Source organism: Patagioenas fasciata, chromosome 1, assembly GCF_037038585.1.
Source record: "Patagioenas fasciata isolate bPatFas1 chromosome 1, bPatFas1.hap1, whole genome shotgun sequence".
Classification (NCBI taxonomy): Eukaryota; Metazoa; Chordata; class Aves; order Columbiformes; family Columbidae; genus Patagioenas; species Patagioenas fasciata.
In genome coordinates, this window is record NC_092520.1 from 78,081,799 (window position 1) to 78,100,438 (window position 18,640).

Below are 18,640 nucleotides of genomic sequence, written 5' to 3' on the forward strand. Positions count from 1 at the left end.
CTCCAAATCACACTTCTGCATTTTCATTTTACTACATTCAATAAGTGAGATGGGATGTCAAGTACAGTTTATTGAATGATGATGAACTACATTAAGATAGTACTTCCATAAAGCTGCATATCTGTAACCCCGGAAATTAAAAGCTTTCATTCTGAAATTAGAGTAAATCACTGAAACAGCATTTCTGCTCTGTGACATCACCTCTAGTAACAGTCACTTTGCCATCTGAGGTTCCACAACAGATGACTGCAGAACATATTTGTTCTTCTCTCCCTGCAAAGGGACCTGCTGAGGATTTCACAGAGTGTTCAGTAATTCAGGTAAGAACAACACACTGACATCTGCCTCTTTGCAGGAGGTAGTGGGTAACCTGATCCATATTTCGGCGATGCTACAACACACCTGTACAGCTAAAAAGTATAAACTCTCTGATTTTTAGCTGACACCTGCTAAAACACACAACATGGGCCAAAGAAACTGGACAGGTGAACACGAATATGTTGATTTTTTTTGACTAATTTTCTAAACAAACAGGACTTGTACAGACAGTGTTCTCTCATTACTTATTCATCTCTGATGAAGCAGAAGTAACAGCGCAACCAGGACTCCCTGAAGTTACTAATTTGTTGTGACATCACTAAGAAGCATTAGACTCTTCAGCTATCTCTGACCCTTCACTGCTAGACAACTCCATCTGACTGTGAGTTCAAGGTGGATGTTATACAACCTGTTTCTCATTCAGATGGCAGAACACAGAGAAAGGGGAGAAAAGTTATGTTAAAAGGTGGAAGTACTACATTTCAGAAACACACTCCTAGCAAACCAGGCTCCAATAGTCCTGCCTGTCACACAGCAGTTTGCTCAAAGTGCTTTAAAAAGCACAAAGAGCAAACACTTCAGTCTGAGGTTCTGCTACAGCACTCATTTCTCTGGTCCAGGGCGTATGAAACAACATAGTGGCCGTAAGTTAATAAAAGCAGAACCAAACACCTCAGGATAGCTTTCAGTCATTCCTACATGTGACGCTCGTAGCACATATTAGCAGATATGAGACATACCCAAAGACTGGTCTGAGTCTTCTAAGTCTCAGAGATTTTTCATAAAACTCTATCATCTTACCGAATGTGCCAATACCTCATTTTATTGTACTAGCGCTCCACACTCTCTCTCTTACGCTAAGAACTCAAGCACATAAAGCTGTTTTCCACACTCATGATTTTTTTTTTGGTCAACATTAGAATGACAGGCAGAAGCAGCAAGCATCTCAATTAAGGCAGGTGTCAGCGCTAGCTGGCTTTGAACTAAGCATCAGCAATATGAGGGAGTGGCAGGTAATATTAGTTGGAGATTCCCTTCTGCAGAATAGACACACACGTCTGCTACCAGATCTGCTGGGTGAATGAGGTTTGCCCAGAGTCAGCATTTAGAGAGACTGCCAAGAGTCCTCCAATCCTTGGAATATTAATTACTAAACTACTACCTATTATTACCACTTTTTTTTTTTTCTCCTAACTATCGCTATTGCCTACTCACACAGGCACCCATGCTATTAACAAAGGAGCCCTGGAGAAAACCAAGAGCGACTAGAAAACTCCAGGGACAAAGGACATGGGACCCCAGAGGACACCTGTTCTCCTTGCTCTTTCATGTGAAGGAAAAAACGGCTTGTGGAGACACATCCTGTGAGTTAGCAATTCACTGCAGGACTGGCACTGGAGGCAGTGTTTTAATTTTTACGGCCACAAGTAACCCTAAGAAATGAGGGCTGCTAAGTTGAGAGATGGGATCCACTCAACAAAGTGGGTTAGGAACATCATCAAATTTGGTGATAAGCACTTTAAATGAGAAGTCTATCAGGAATAGTGATAGAAGTTAAGGGAGGGAATAGAGATTCAAATGTATTAAGTACATGAGTTAGGTTCACAGAAGAAACACAGACCTTGGCAAGGGCAAAATATGTTGAAAGGGGAACCATCTCAAGTACTTGCACACAGAACTACGACAGAGTAACTGAGGCGTGTGGGATTGCTCAGACGACTGGAGCTGTGTCATGGATGCATACAGGCTTTTTAAGAAAGCCAGGAAGGAAAGAACAGCAGGTGAATTGCCTTCTACCCAAGAGAACTGCTGGAACACAGAAAGCTGTTCTACAGGACAGACAACAGCCTGGTTGAGTGCTTGCGGGTCAGGATTAAAGGCGATCTGTATGAGCAACATCACGATCTGAGTTTGTTACAAACCACTTGATCAGGGCAAGAAAGGAGACGAAGTCTTTTTGAACAATTCCGTAAAGTCTTTAAATCATGAAGCCTAGTTATTGTGAGACACTTTAACCTCCCTGACATCTGCTGGAAGGGCAACATAGCAGGACACAAACAATCCAGAAGACTTCTGAAAAATTTCAGGGAAAAACACATGCTAAATGATCCACCTATTTGATACTTCCTTGGAATTGCTTTCAACCAAACAGAGAAGAACTTGCTGTGGATGTGATCATCAACAGCATCCTTGACTGTAGTGATCATGAAACAGCGAAGTTCAAAATCCTGAGAGGAGGAAGACACATCCAGCACAGGCTCTGCACTTCAGAAGGGCAGGCTGACTCATTCAGTACATAGAATTCTGTGGGACCCAGTTCTGAAGGGCAAAAGAGCTCAAGAAAGCTGTCAGATATTTAAGGACAACTGCTGCTATCACATTAGAAGTACATCCCAACACTCAGGAAAATAAGCAGATCAGTCAGCAGCTCTGTCTAAGGAGGAGGAAGACAGAACAGCCTACCAAGGGAGGAATACAGGAACACCACCCAGGCATGCAGCATCCCTGCTAAGGAAGTCAAAACTCAAACAAAGCTGATTAAAGCAAGAAACCTGAATGCAACATGAAAAGCTTGTACTAGTACATGAACACCAAAGAATCAAAAGGGAAAATGGGACGGCTGATTTAGTGACAGCTGACACAGCCATGATCAAAGTACAGAGCACTGACTCTGCTCGGAGCAGAAGGTTGGAGGACTCTCATCACGTTCAATACAAACAATTCTGTAACTGCATTAAAGATCTATATGAAGCCAATGCACATAGTGACAAGATGACATTTTCTCCAAGCTTTCCCAAGCCTCATCTCCTTCAGTTTCCACTCAAATCAGGAAGATTCAATTTCTTTTCACACCATTAGTATGCTCAAAACATGGGTGGATAAACTGTGGCATCTAACTGCTAGTATGTGACAGGCAGATATTTTATCACGGTAAGTGAAGATCTGTATTTGTTTTGATTAGCAGGATTTCATGGATAAAATTTCAGACTTGTTTTAACACACCAGAAAGAAGAGGGTTCCTCCAGTCAGTTACCATGCTTATTCAGAGAGGCTTAGCATTAAAATATCTATTTTTTAATTGCAGCAAACAAATCACTGCCAAGCTTAGACTCAGAAGCGTGCAACAGATTCTCAAAAAAGAACTGAAAACTATTCACCACAGAAGTGCAATTGGTCCAAATGCACGTGTATTGTTCTCCAAATATTTTGTAAGAAAAACATGTGCCATGTTCAGCTGGGCAAACAGAAAATTGAACCCTTGTGACTGGGTGAGAAGAGACAAGTCCCATTCCTCGATACAGAATAATAAGTATTACACCTTATAAAAGTTTATATCAGAAGGTGGTAAGAGGTAGCTACACATTTTGGATCCTAAGCATTCAGATTAAATTTCTTAATATGAATAAAATACTCTTCCTCTGGGAAATTGACCTGAGCACTGTAAACTCTATCTACATGACTGAATAAGTTTCTTGCACTTCTGAAGGGGTGCAAGCCATCTTTAGATAAACTGTATTTCCTTCTGAATATCTGGACATACCTTCAAATACCACTCAAGTGGAACACAGCTTAGCAAATTACGTTATATTTTTAAGAATAATCTAGGTAAAATTAAACGTTTGACAGAACTCGATGGAATGGTTTTCTAGTATAAAAGAATCTTCAACACAGAAAGTAGACAAAACATTAAAATGGAGCAAAGCTTTCTCCATTCCAACACAGATGCAAACAGAGCTGTGATACATACTAACAAACAACAGAAAGTAAATTTTCACTAGACAAATTACTCAGGCATTTAGCGTTTTCTTATTTAAAGAAAAAAGTTAAAGGATACGCTGAAATTCTGGATTGCTGGCTTACACAAATTTAAGTGTAAATTTAAACTTGGCACGAATGTTTCTGGCATTAGATAGCATACAGAAGTGCTACGTAACCCAAAATACACAGTCCCTCCCTAAACACTTTAACAGGGAAGGAACACAACCAGCTGGAACAGCAGAAGGTATGGTGGCTGACACACACTGAGTGGCAGGAACAGGGGAGATTCACACCAAGGCAGGACTGCTGCCGGGTTCAGAATGATGTCTGAAATGACAATTGCCAAGGAGCACAACTGCAAAGAATCGCAGGCTGGTTCTACATGGGGTAAGAGTTGAGTTCAGAGATGTTGCTGTACTTCAAGACATATGTGATCCATCCACAATCTGCATTTGCACTGTACTTCAACTTGATAGGAGGCTCTCCAAAAAAAAAATTGTTTGCCAATTCCCACTTATAAACAAGGAATGGCTGGAAACACATACATGCTTTTCTCCACAAAATGAAGCCTTAGTAAGTAAATACCAATGACAACCAGAAATGCATATTAGTGCTTTGACATACCAGCTATAAAATTCACTTGAGAGATGCTTCAGTTTATACATCTATAATCTATATTTGAAAGAAGAGTATAATAGCTGTGACCAAATCTTTCCTCTTGACTTCAGTCTCAATAATCAACTCCCCACTCATCCATAGCTTATCTACTTTTTTCAGCTAGCTCTAATGATATTAATAAAGCAAAGTTCCCCAGTTCTTCCTTTCCCACCTCCACTCATACAGAAGTTCTACAACATCTTATTTCAAAACCACATTTCTGAAATAAGAGCCAATAGAACTGAGGGAGTCAACTTACATTTACACCCTTGTCAAGTAGAGAGTACACACTGAGGTAGGTACACAGTGCAGAGTGCCTATCTGAGGGAGACTTCCCAGTCTTTACTGGCACAATCTAAACCAAACACAGGTCCCCTTCATGGCTGAAATCCCCACAAGAAGCCACCATCTCAGTCTTCTGCTTCCTCACTACACAAAACTTCAATATCCTCAAGCAATGCCAAAACAAGGCAGTGTGCTCCTAATGATGTAAGTGGATTAAAAGTTGCCTTTGCAAAAATACAGGGAAAAGAGTATCTGACATTATTCATCTTAGTGAATTTTACAGCAGCCCGGAGCTGACTCACATCAGCAGAGCCGAGATGGCCACAAGCAGCAGTTTGCTTATGCTGTTTTACCACAGTTGATCAGAACTGACCATACCACAAACTGAATCCCACCTTTACCAGTCAGATCCTCAAAGGCCAGAAAGCCTAGCTTCAGATTTGGGTTCTCAGACTCCAGCATCTTGCCTCCAACAGCAAGAGCAAGGCCCCATCACACTCAGCCTTCTGGAACTTGGGCCAAAAATGCTATGAAGCTTTGGTGCAACTTACTTTCCTTGCATCATAAACCCTCCAACTTCTGGCAGGCATCACCATGCCACAAAAAATCCTGAAAACATTGTGTCCCTGGACCTGATGAGGTCTGAGACAGATTAAAGCAGGGTTAACCCCACTTCAGTTTCTATAGAAGTTATATCAGGCTTCAGAAACTCAGGCTAAGCAACCTGGGAAAAAAAGTCAATTCCAGTTTTTCTACCAGCTCTAGTCATACTTATTTTCTCCACTGTTCTTCCAGGAGACATGTGACACAGAGCAACACAAAGAAACGTTGCTAACGAGTCTCCTTTAACTTAGTAAACATTAAAGGAATAAGAGCAAGAACTAAAACAGAGGTTTAATAGAATGACAAAAAAATTAGCCATCTTCCCTTTAGAAAGCAAATTCAACAGATTGGGGACTTTTTATGTCAGAATGAAACTCTAAAATTCTCTTTAACAGCCAAAGTACACAGATATTCTCATCAAAAGTTTCAGCGCAGAATCCAAAATAAAATTAGCTCAATACATGTCCTATTAATTTAATCAGGTACCTAGGTACTGGAGAATGCTTAACCTTCACAACAATCTCACCTGAGGCAAAAATAAGCAAGAGATGAGGGAAAGGAACAAGCACTCAACAGGCAATGAACTACCAAAAGCAAGATAATCACGCAGCAGTGAATAAAACAATAAAATAAAAAGTGATACAGCATTACTGCACCTGAATCTATAGTGGATATGTATCCAAAAAGCAGGTTTGGTTTTAGCGTGCAATAACTGTAGAACTCTGCAGAGAATTCAGATTTTCAAGATAATCTACCACTGAAAAAGGTAAATCACAAAGCTTCTCCTAACAAAGAAAGTACTGTCCTGCTAGTATCAAAAGTGTTGAACGGTTAATGTTTAATACACTCCACAGATCATATTTTTCCCATGCTTGACACTCTGTGGTTACCGTACAATGCTACAACACAAACTTAACAGAAAGCACAGTTCAAAGTAGTTAAAAAAATTTTAAAAACCCACCACCCTATCTTAGCAAAAGCATGAAGCACTTGACATCTAACATTTCCAAAGCTACTGACATTAATATATTACATAAGCCTCTTCTTAAAACTCAGGCCCATTCCAAAACAGAGCTAAAAACTTGCCTCTCTATACTAGCCTAAGACCACTAAGGAGAACATCGATTAATCCCCAAAGACAGAAACAGAGACAAAATATGTTCACACCTGCATTTCATACTTCCCAGGATAGTGCTCTCTAAGCTAGTCAAGACTCACATCTTCATGAAGCCCTTCTACTATGCAGAAAAGGCACACTTTATGAAGCCAGAGGAAGTAAAGACAACGCAGGAACAAGAGCACTCAGCTAGGAGAGATTTGGCTCCAAGCTTTGCTCCAAACACTGTCTCCTCTTCCTAGTCCATTTAGTCCCAAACTAAATATAAAAATAGTTCCAGAAACTAAATCCACAAAGCAATATCTGGAGAAAAGAGCTTGAGTTTTATATGGACACTTGGCGTTAGTAGAGACAAGATTTTAAATCCCTCTCACACTTCATCTCAGCTGCCTTACATACAGCAGAATGAAGCTAAGAGATCAAACTGCCAGAGCTCTGGTCCAGTTAAGATTTCAGGACACCTTCTTCCACAGGTGGTACAGCTAAAAGGCTTATGCACATGGAGGAAGGTTTTGCCATAAGCTACTAAGAGAAGCCTGATGAAACAGGAGGAGCACTTCAAGCAAAATACAGAAAAAACCCCTACATGTCAGAATAAGCCTGGCAAAGTTCTACCACCTGGTTAGTCAGCTCTGCCATTGTTGGGTCTCAAAACAGTGTATTTGTATTCCAAACTTTACTTCTTCTGGCCAGTCGGGGTGGGGGGAAGAAGCAATTTTCTGAGGCACATTTACTGGGCAAAGTCTTCCTGTTGTACTTAACCTTAAAGTAACCAGCGTGGCACAACTACTTCAAAGCACAGATTTACTTCCTCCTTGCCTATTTCTGACTTCTTTTCATCTGCTTCCACAATTAAAGTGGACTCCACTACTGAGTCTTATATCCCTTTCTGCTGTCTGATCCCAAGACTCACAGAAGAAACAGTTTTCAGCAACCACTGAAATCCAACCAGTTTCAAAAATGGAAGTTTTGCCACTCTAAGCTCACAATTTCTGCAGAACAGCTTCAGAAGACTTATTCCCCTTCAAAATACCACAAACACCACCTTAAGGTGATCTGCTTTGAACAGAAGCCAAAGTGAAGCAATCCCTTATTGGGCTAGCCTGAAAAATCTGACAAAATACATCAATTCAACAGTAATCGTTAAGTTATTGAGTATCTACCAAAGTTAACCTGAATCCACAAATCCTGTCAATTACAAAAACAAACAAAAACCCCACACGTAACAGAAAGCAGGCTAAGCAGACTTTTTCAATGACAGAAAAAAAAAAAAAAGTTATTTCAGTCTGGATGTCCTCAGACAGCATTAAATGAATAATTAGCTCTAATTCACGTAGTGTTGCATCCCCATGCCCCAATTTAAAACATTCTGCACAATTCAGTTAGAAGATATTCATCCTCCCAATCCAATATAAAAATTCTTAACTTTAAGACTTATAAAAACAGAATTACAAATAACCCCAACTCTGCAAATACCCAGCATGAGCTTAACTTCATTCTCAATTGTAATCCACCAAGATCAGCTGGAATAGTTGAACAACTATGAAAACCTAAAAATCACAGGCTAAAGCTTTACTCATGTTTTTTTTTTTTTGCCCCACAACTTTTGCTTCTTCCCTAACATCGCCTTTCCCTTCAGATTCTATCCAACATCCCTTTCCTCTTACAACTGTCCTTGTGCTCCTTACTTGTTCAGCACATACTTGAAGCTTTTTTGTTGCTAAACCCAAAGTCATCAGCCGGGTCTCCTAGCAACTGCAGCAGTTGATGACCTTACTGGAGAGGGACTCACTTATCAAGTGGAGAGGGAGCATTTGTATCTCATTACTGAAGGAAAATATAAACTTTCGGAGGACAACTTAAAGGAGAAGGGTATACTATAAGAAAAATTGGGGTTAATCTTAATTATAAGCACAGGAGCAGCCCAACATCTGCAGAAGGTCACTATGAGTTCTGAGTCTTAAGGCTTGGTCACATAAATGATCCAGCATGACCTAATCCAAGTGGCAGTATAAAGAGAACGGCAACTAGGACACACTGCATTTGCTGAGGTCCTGCCATCTCATCCTCAGGTTTGATCCGGTCACCTCCCTTTATGCAAAAAGTCAGAAACCCAGAAAAAAAATTGACTCCACTAAAAACTGACTCTGCATAGGAAGTTTTGCTTTTTCTCTCCAGAGGGGGTTCTGTGAAGGAGAGTCCCCCAAGCACAAGCCAGGGAGCACAAAGCCAAGCACAGAAAAGCTTTGAGGCTGCAGTAACCCTGATAAGGGTTTGGCTACCCTGCCAGGGAACCCCACCCACAGAGAGCAATTTCACATTACACCCACACCAACCACGCTGCTGCCAGCTCTCCACACTGCACAGCCACCACACACTTTGTATTGCTGAACTCACCCAGCAGGAAAACAACACACTCCACCAAAAAAAAAAAAAAAGTTTTCATTTGTATCAGCTGAATGGACTCAACACAGCAGCTGTGCGATGCTGCTCTGACAGGAGCAAGGGAAGAAGGAACCCAACACCATGGCTGGAAGCAGGAACAAGCTCAACAGACATGTGAAGTTACATCAGATGTAACCGCATCACATCTGCAATGCAACTAGGTGCAATGTGAAACTGTACCTTCAGACTGCACTTAGGAGCCATTAAGAAACCATCTAGAAATAGTATTAAATAGTGTAAAATTAAATGAGAGCCAACCAAGACTCTTCTCAGTCAAACTTAAAATCTGAACCCTAATCCTGACACAGCTTATTCACACAAAGAGCCCACCTCTTCTCTATCAAGTCTATGTCCACTGCAGGGGTTGTTTTTGCTTTTAGCCCTGCAAGTCACTTATCCTCCCATTACAAACTGCTACTGAAGGCTTACACAAGTCACATGATTCGATTTTTTTTTTCCTGACAATTTGATGGCATTTAAAAGGAAACTGAATGAAGCAGCTCTTCCGCAGTGTGAATGTGTTAAGCACATCTGTCAGTCAGTGCATCAGGGAGTTAAGTACAATCAAACACTTAACTGAGCAGCCATATTATTTTCACTTGAATAAAGGGGTTTTGGCTTTTCCAAGCTACTGAACAGGCAATGCTTTTTCCTTGCACATCATGCAAGTTTTACGTTAAGATTGAAAATTATTTCATTCAGCAGTAGACAGTTGGGTTTTATGGTTTTGGGTTGGTTTTTTTTGTTGCTGTTTTTTTAAAGAAAAAGGTAAACCATCACAATGACAGAAAGGAGTGGCTGTCTGCCCACTTTTGCTTCCCTCAATGCCCCCCATGTAAGAAACAGACAGAAATTAATAAGCTCAAAGAATTAGAATATCCACCCTATGTAGTCACAAAGTTAACTAGTAATTTAAAAACTTACGGAGGCTTTAAAATATGTATATATACACACATTATTCTACATGCCTTAAAAGAAGTGAGATGAAACATTCTTTGTAGTTTATGCTGCTAATATATCTACAAGGAAAAAGTGAAAATGCAGGATCAGTGAATATATGAAATTTCAGTTGCCAATACAGATTTACTCTGTACAAGTTAAGAGTTGTGAATTCATGAAATTCTCATCATTCCTTCTACACACACCAAATAGTTCTTGTTGATTAATCATCTTTCAACATACTAAGTGGTTTTAGCTGTAGGGTATGAAAAACATTATCTATTAAAAAATGTAGCAGCAAGTGGAACTGCAAAACTTGTGACCATCAAGTACCTCAGATGCTTCTTAACTGTAGTTAAAGGACATCACAGCACTGGTGAATGGTTCCAGCCTACAGCCAATAAAGCTCCAAATCTTGCCTCTCTATCAAATCACAAGTTTCAAATACACGATCCAATAAGTAGGTGACATTAAAAAAAAAAATAATCATAAGAAGTCAATAGCAATATACTCCACTCATATGGGTTTGAGCTTCCAGCTGACTCTCTTTTGTTACAACTCCAACTCAATCTCATTGAGTTGGATGAGGAAAAGGAACAGGCAGAAACAACATGAAACAGGATGCAAAAGTTAACTTTGAGGTAACATCTAGCCACTCAACTGATTGCCTGATTTAGCAATGTAGTCAGACTCCCCAACTATGCTCCTCTGAGGCCAAGGTTATACAGACATTACCCTCCTATGGGAGAACATCGATCAAGCAGAATGTTTTCCTCCTAATGTTCTTCTGCCATCCTTCCTGTTACTCGTTACTGCCCTGTACCAGGACAAGTTGTTGGCAAACTCTTGTTTCAAATCATACAATCTAAACTGTTTAAAAAAAGAAAAGAAAAAAAAAAAATCAATGGAAGTTTTACGCTGCCTCAGCTTACACCCATTTGGCATGGACTCACACAATCGAGGCAGTTGTGCAGTAAAGGAAATAACCAGCAAGGATGCAGGGGCTGCTTATGTCCAAGCTGCTACTGAAACAGGTTTCCACAGAACTATAGCTTCACTGCCACTTACTCCCATGGCAACAGGCTGAAGTGGCTCTTACAACCATCTCCTGCAAGATGCAAATTAGTAAAAAGAGGAATTCCCAAGAAGAGCAACTAAATTGATGCAATGGGGGGAAGGGAGGCATTCTTAAAAGCTGGTGAGACACACAAATGTTAAAATTTCTCTGTATTTATGCTTTAAACAGCATCTAAAAGCTCCACTAAATGAACCAGAAATTGCAACAAGAGCAAAAAGAGAATCATCGCCACTAAGAGCTTAAGGATGCATGCAAGCAACAAATTATTAATTTAGTTAGGAAGTATGATGAAACAATACTGGCCTCAAAAACAAGTTCCTTGGTTTGTACAAACCTCTGTGTACACTGCAGCAAATGAGTTCTACAATGCTCAGATATCGAGGCAGATTTCAAGATACTGACAAGGAATTTCTCAAAGCATGAATGGAATCAGTAGCAAAGCATAGAAGTGCTCATATAAAAATGTATTTTTTGTAAAGCAGCAGTAGAATCTAAACCAGTCATTTAGGAGTCACAGTTTCATCTCTATATTAAGCAAACTCAGCTTTGGAAGAGGCTGTGACAAACACTGGAAGTGAAGACAGACAGGAAGCTGAAGTTTGATGGAACACAGGGGAAGCCAGCACAGGGGGAGACCGAAGTGATGAGCTATAATAATCTCTGCAGCAGCATTCTGAATGCATAAAATACCTTCTGATAAACACAGATTAGTTAAGGCACAATTACTAATTCAAATCGCACAGTTGATGTCATGGCAGTAACTAGTTGATTAAGTCAGCTCTGGTTAAAGTTTTTCATACTTCTTGAAATGCTAAAATCCGGGACACCTAGGAAAGGAGTCCTGAACTTCAGATAACTTTTCACATCAATGGACACTTAAGAACTTGAACCCTGCAACTTGCTAAAATTACTTTGCAATGGATGAAGTGTACTGGATTTAGCAATTCAGAAACTGGGATAGGAATGATCATTTTACTCTTGTGACAGGCAAATTTCTCCTAATTTAACTTTCTGCAAGATCCTGTTCCATGCATAAAAACATGAACAGGCTTAAGTTTCTTATTATACGTATTTGACAAAGTGTATTAGCCACCAAATGCTAACTTACCATGCCTACATTAGGTTCTGCTCCTGCATGCATGTTATTGGAAATACTTTTGCAAGTTTGATAGGGCAATAACCCCAACCTTTTCTTAAAGCTCACCCATACTTTATTTAAGAGCTTACTATTCTATTAATAAAGCATCACACATTGTAGAATTTCAATATAGTACAAAATCACCTACTACTACTATTGTAAAAAACAAAAACCACACTACCACAAGAGCAGCAATAAGAGATATCACTACAGACTAAATAAACTCCTGCCTAGTTATTTACCTTAAAACTCTCCTCAAACTCTGAGCATCAATTTGAGCATTTATGTGCACAGCATTACTATTTTGTATCACATCTTCTGAAGGCTAGATGGATCATCACATATGCAATCACTTTTTTTATACCTATATGAAGACAAATACTCATCTGTCTATGTTAACATTTCATAGTTATTTTAAATGTGTCCTGCCATTACATATTATTTTAAAGTTTAACTGGTGTAGGTCAGCATCTTATTTGTTAAATCAGGATCACAAGTTAAGCACCTACATGTATTCTCAGTCTTCTAAAACCCTGTACAAACTTGAATTTGCTCCAAATAGAATAAGATGATGATGCCCCAACACTGTATAGTCAGTAAGAGGTTACCAGTAAGTACACAGTCCCCCTGATGTCACCCATAGGCAAACATGTGCTCAGTGCCACTGAATGAGAAACAATAGACTTTCTTTATATTAGCTCTTGAGATGATCACACATTCTGGAAAGCTTAGAATTAATAACAACAACAACAAAAAAAAATACACCAGTTTACACATCCATAAAGCATAACAAGATTATCTGCCAGCCCTTAAGAGCTTTCCTCTTTAAAACTGAATTCTGTATTGCGTTTTGGAAAACAGTTTAATACTTGGTACCTCAATAAAATATTTCAAGATCTGAAGAGGTACATAATTTCTATTACCCTACTCCAGGATTTGTTGATGACAGCTATACAGTGTTTATTTAAGTTAAACAAACTCTGTACATTTCGGGAATCCCCAACTACCTAGAAAGACTGATCACACGTAACTGCAATACATATCAATAGGAAACAGACCCTTCAAACGGCCATCAAGCTCTCCCTCATCACAGACTTGAAGTGCATTTTTAGATAGAGAAGAACTAGTACAATTAGAAGAACTGTTATGGGTGCAGAGATAGTCATGCAAATGTAAATTCATACCATACTGAATTTCACTACACCAACCTGTTTTGTGGTCATCTTCCAAAAGCACCAATACAAGAAGAAACTGCCACAAGTTATTTATCAGTTGCACAGCCATATAATACCAAGGCATTCACCAGAATTCATTCATTACTAATGAGAAAGATAGAGCAGAAATGAATTGTTCTCCCCTAGTATTGGAAAATGCTCAAGGATGAACTCTTCCCTCCCTGCAAGTGAAAGGGAAGTCCCCAATTTGGTTATTTATGACTGTGAAGCTGACCTTAAGCAGAGTTCAGAGACACCTTAAATCCAAACACTTTCCTATTTCAACATGTAATGGTATAGCCCCCATTGCCTGCTGAAGGTGTATTTTGTACAGTCAAGATACATCTTCTTATTTATACAAAATCAGTTATTTTGAACTATCTACTTTTAGCGATAGTATAACAAGGAAAACAAAGCTTACATGCGGAAAAAAAACCAAACCGTGAAAACATAGCACATGGTGCAAGCCTTAAAATAACATGACAAATTATTCCCGTACCACAAACACAAGATTTCTGCACCTAGATAATCCTCCACTGCCAACAGCTTTCACTCAACTGCACAAAAATTAACTTCCTACAAGTTGGGTCCATATGGAGAACAGCAACTTACTGACATCCGTTCCCTCAGTGAAGGAAGTAATGTCTATCTGGAACGCAGACCCAGAAATATTAACTCAGTCTGATGGGGGGAAAAAGCACAAGCAAGCTCAGAGGACGTATCAACTCATATATATATATAATTAAATTATTTCCTTCAGAGGACTGTGAAATTTATGTCTTTTAGTGTACAGTCATCCAAATAACAGCGCAAAAGACACTCCAAATCAAAAGACAAATATATTACTTTCTTTACAAAATTATCGAATAAAAGTCTGAAGACATCTGTACACTTCAGCACATCTAAAGTGTAAAATTTTGTTCTGGTTCTACATTACTTCATATATTAATTATTCCTAGCTTTATAGTATCATGGTGCTTGATATCCCAGAAGTGATCCAGCTCACCCACAGTACATACAAAAATTCTACTCACAAGCTTTTTTCACAGCTTTAGTTATGTGAAGTGTTTCAACATAAATCTTAATTGTTAACCCTGTCAACTAAATATTAGTAACTCATAGTTCTCACACAGCATCTATATTGTTTCTAACTCTGCTTAAAGAAAGAGTTAATGCAGAACTACCAATACTTTTCATACTGGAGATCAGAGTTCATCACTCCACTACAGACACAGAATTTTGATCCTGTGAGTAATTTCCCAAAAGAGCAGTGACATCAAAGGTATTAACATTTCAACAGGAAACAAAAACTGGCCTCCTGACACCACTGACACACGTTTTACTGTGAACCTGAACCACCACAGGTGTTTTGCAATCTTCTGCAGTTTCACATGAGTTTGGGTCAACTTTAGTAGAAATTTTTTTTTTTTTTTAAAGATATATTTAGGAAACATTAACATGGCACTCCAACTCAGTTAATTGCAGGAACCTAATAACACCAAATGTTTGAAATTAAAAACATTTGCCTACTTTTTAGTAGCCCAGACATGGTTGGTAGCTTTTTTGTTTGATTTGGGTAGTATTTTTGTTGTTGGTTTTCTGGTTTTGGTTTTTTCTTTTAATTGAAAATATCTAATCCTTTGTCTGCTCTCAGCAAGAAAAATAAATGCGTTTAGATCCATCTAATTCAAGTCCTCTCCCTCCCCTCCAAATTTTCTCCCGTTTCCTCCACTGAGTTCAATCGTGGCCATGAGGTCTGTGACAATCTGGTTGCGAGGGCTCCCTGGAAGGTACTTGGCCCCTTCCACCCTTCCAAAGCGAGATCAGCTCGACGTCAAATCCAGATATTAAAGGACTACTGTAAGTGCAGGGTCGGGGTTTTAAATTTAATTCTCTTGCTCTTTTCACTTCGGTTTTCCTGCGTGGCGACCACCCGGCTACACGCCCGCAGCGGGACCCGCTCCTGCCGCCGTCCCGCCGCTCACACCGTTGGCCCCGCCGGCCCGGGGCGCGGCCAGAGGCGGGACGCCGGGAGCGACACCGGGCGTCGTGCAGCACGGCACAGTAGTGCAGCACGGCACGGTAGTGCAGCACGGCACGGTAGTGCCGCCGGGGGCGGCGTGGAAAGCCCATCACGCACAGACCCCGCCGCCACCTGGAGGAAAGGCACGCCGCGGAGACACACGGAGCCCACAGCGGGACGGGTCGTTTCTGCCACGCCGAGGGCTGCCCGGGAAGGGAATGGGCAGAGGTGGGTGGGGGATAAGGGGAAGAAAGACAAACGGCGGCAGCGGCGCTGGCCGTCCCGCCGACGAGCGGCGGACAAAGCCCAGGTGGGCTCCGCAGCGCGCCCCAGCCGCCAGCGCCCACCCGGGCACCGCGTTTCAGGCGCGGCTACCCAGCCGCAGGCAGGGAGTGGGTGGGCGGCGACGCCCGCCCGGGAGAGGGGCTGGCGGAGACGGAGACCCCAGCCCAGCTGCCTCTCCCCCCCTCACACACACACACGCAGGAGCGGCCGCACGGACAGAGGTGTGGCGGGCAGGCGCTCCCCGGCCACCAGGGGAGAAGCCGGGCGGGCAGCAGCGCCCCGCCGTCCTTTCTTCCAGCTCCGCAGAGCCGTCGCCGTCGTCACCTCTCTTCCCTCCCTCCCACCCCTTCCCCTCCACCTGCGCCCGGCGCTCACCTGCGGAGCAGAGCAGCACGAGGGACACCAGCAGCGGCGGCCACGGCTCCATGGCGCGGCGCGATCGGCGGCCAAGCGACACCCGCCGTTCCCTCCCGGAGGGCGCCTCCCCCACCCCCGCGCACCGCCCAGCAGGTGAATCAGCCCAGCCCCGTCACTTCCGGCCGACACCCGCCCCAGCCCCGCCCCGACGGCCGCTCGGTGGCGCCCACCCCTGGCGGCGGTACCTGCTGCCGCCCCCCGCCCGTCCAGCGCGGCTGCGGAGCCCGGCGGGGCCGCCACCACGTGCCCGCACACCGCGGCGAAGGGCAGCCTTAGTCCTCCGCCGGGCTGCGCGGGGCCCTCCGCGCCTCGCCCGGCGGCGCCGCCTGCGGGTAGGGCTCACCGGCCCTGCCGCCCCGGGCTCGCCGCTAGAAACGTGATCGCACGTTGGCCGGGGCGCCTGTAGCCCCGTGTGAGCGAGTGAGGGTTGTCCGTGGGAGCTGAGGTGACGCTAAGGACGCCATGCGGGCGGGCTGCGGGGCTGGTCACCGCCGTGAGCGCGGGGCATCGCTCCCGCCCGGCAGGTGGTGGCCCTTGCGCCGTTAGTATGAGCACCAAAAAGACTCGTCTATTTGTCTTCGTCAGTCCCCATGGCAACGCTGTTGCAACGTCTTGTGCTCTCCTTACGCAGCGCATACGTATTTTGACTGAAAGATCTGGAACTGAAGAAAACTAGCAAGACAAAAGGAAGATAAGATGGTTTGCAGAAGGGTGCAATCAAAACTTGGTAATGTGAGGCAGCTGCACAGCGCTCAAAATGGCAACCCCAGCCAATTTCAGAAATACATGGTTTGTACAACACATATAGCAAAACCCTCTGTTACATTTATCAGAAGATAAAGCAAACTTGACGAGTTTTACTCTCCACAGTTGAGCACATTCGATGAATATATTGCTGTGCATATGTTGCTATATAGTGCAATAGCAAAGCTGTTAAATGACATAAATGTCTTTCCATCGCTGTTTTTTTCTTGTAAAGGGATAAGTTGTACCATGTCCTTTGCCACGTCCACAGCTCTGTCTATATTAAGAAAGCGTCCTCATAACTAAATATTTACACAAATGCAAAAGGTATGTAGTCCAGATTTTGTAGTCCAAACAAATTTTGAAAGGGATCATATTACTGTTTATTATTTTTCTTTGATGTCATAATAAAGTTCCTTCTGCCCTTACTGAAAACATTAGATCAAATGGGTAACCACTCATAAGGTGGTTAGCTAAAAAGGACGTGTTACACCTTTCTTTCAATAAAGGATTCCTAGTGATGAAATCAGCGTTGTCTCTTTTTCTGCTGGAATAATGAATATATGAACATGCACTGATGTTTTTCAAAATGGATGGTTACTCTCAGTAAAGCAGGAGCTCTTACCTGCCAGCTCAGAATTTGTTTTTTGATAAGTAGGGTAAACGCATTGTCATTTTCCATGAAGATACAGGTAAATACTGCTCATATCTTGTAAAGACATGACAATTCACAATGTCTGTTAGATCTCCTTTTAAAAACGAATCTACCCAGCGAGATGCTAGATGCTATATGCAATGCATAGGATTTTAAATCCGGAGATTTCAAGCATTTTATTTAATGACAGAACAGAATTGCCTTTCCCTCCTATGAAGGAAAGAAAATACTGTTCATGTAATGTTAAGCTAAAGAAACCAGAACGTCAAAGTGGGGATATTTAGACTTTGTTTTGTTCTGTTGTTTTTGTATGTGCTGCAGACTTGTGCTTTAAAGGGTAATCTGACTCGAGTATCCTAGGTTGACTGGTTGAGTGAGGTTTTTTGCTGTACATCCACTTGTGTCAACACAGAAATTATATACCATGGAACGTATAATGAGGCAATCACAGTCACTACAGAAAGAGAAAATGATTCGTCATTAGAATGGAGATGCTCGCCCTTCTGTGAAATAAATCTTAGCTATTAATTAAAATAAGTACTGTACTGCATTTAGGAAACATGAGGTCCACACTTTGTCTAGCTTAGACAAACCTATTCCTGGTCTCATTTCAATCAAAAGTGACACTGGTGCAGTCATATTCACACTCCTGAACATTGTTCCCACTCCTGAAAATTAAGGGTACATCAAAAGGCAATGTTTGGATAATAATTATTTTTAAAAAGCAAAAAACCCCTGCTTACCCACTGCAAACATTGGTCAGGCTAATAAGGCATAAAGCTACCAGATTTATTAGAGGATGTGACATTCTGAGATTTTGAGTGGCCTATGCTTCCTGGAACACTAAACACAATGAGGGAAAAACAGAATTATGAAAATTACCAAAACTATTCCACTCACAAAGGGAAAGGTCAAGTTCAAAATTTTTTGAACAGGTTTCTACTAGTGCCAGAGTTTTGGATG

The 18,640-nt window shown here is 41.7% G+C and overlaps 1 protein-coding gene across 2 annotated transcripts in view; it reads right to left on the reverse strand.

Moving 5' to 3' along the window:
* The window catches only part of CXADR (CXADR Ig-like cell adhesion molecule), a 35,234-nt gene extending 18,859 nt beyond the window's left edge, over window positions 1-16,375 (reverse strand). For both annotated transcript variants that reach the window (XM_065829189.2, XM_065829187.2), the window contains exon 1: window positions 16,237-16,375. In XM_065829189.2, coding sequence (XP_065685261.1) covers window positions 16,237-16,288 — 52 coding nt within the window. In that variant the 5' untranslated portion in view covers window positions 16,289-16,375. The remainder of the gene's footprint in view (window positions 1-16,236) is intronic.
* Window positions 16,376-18,640: the final 2,265 nt, after the last annotated feature.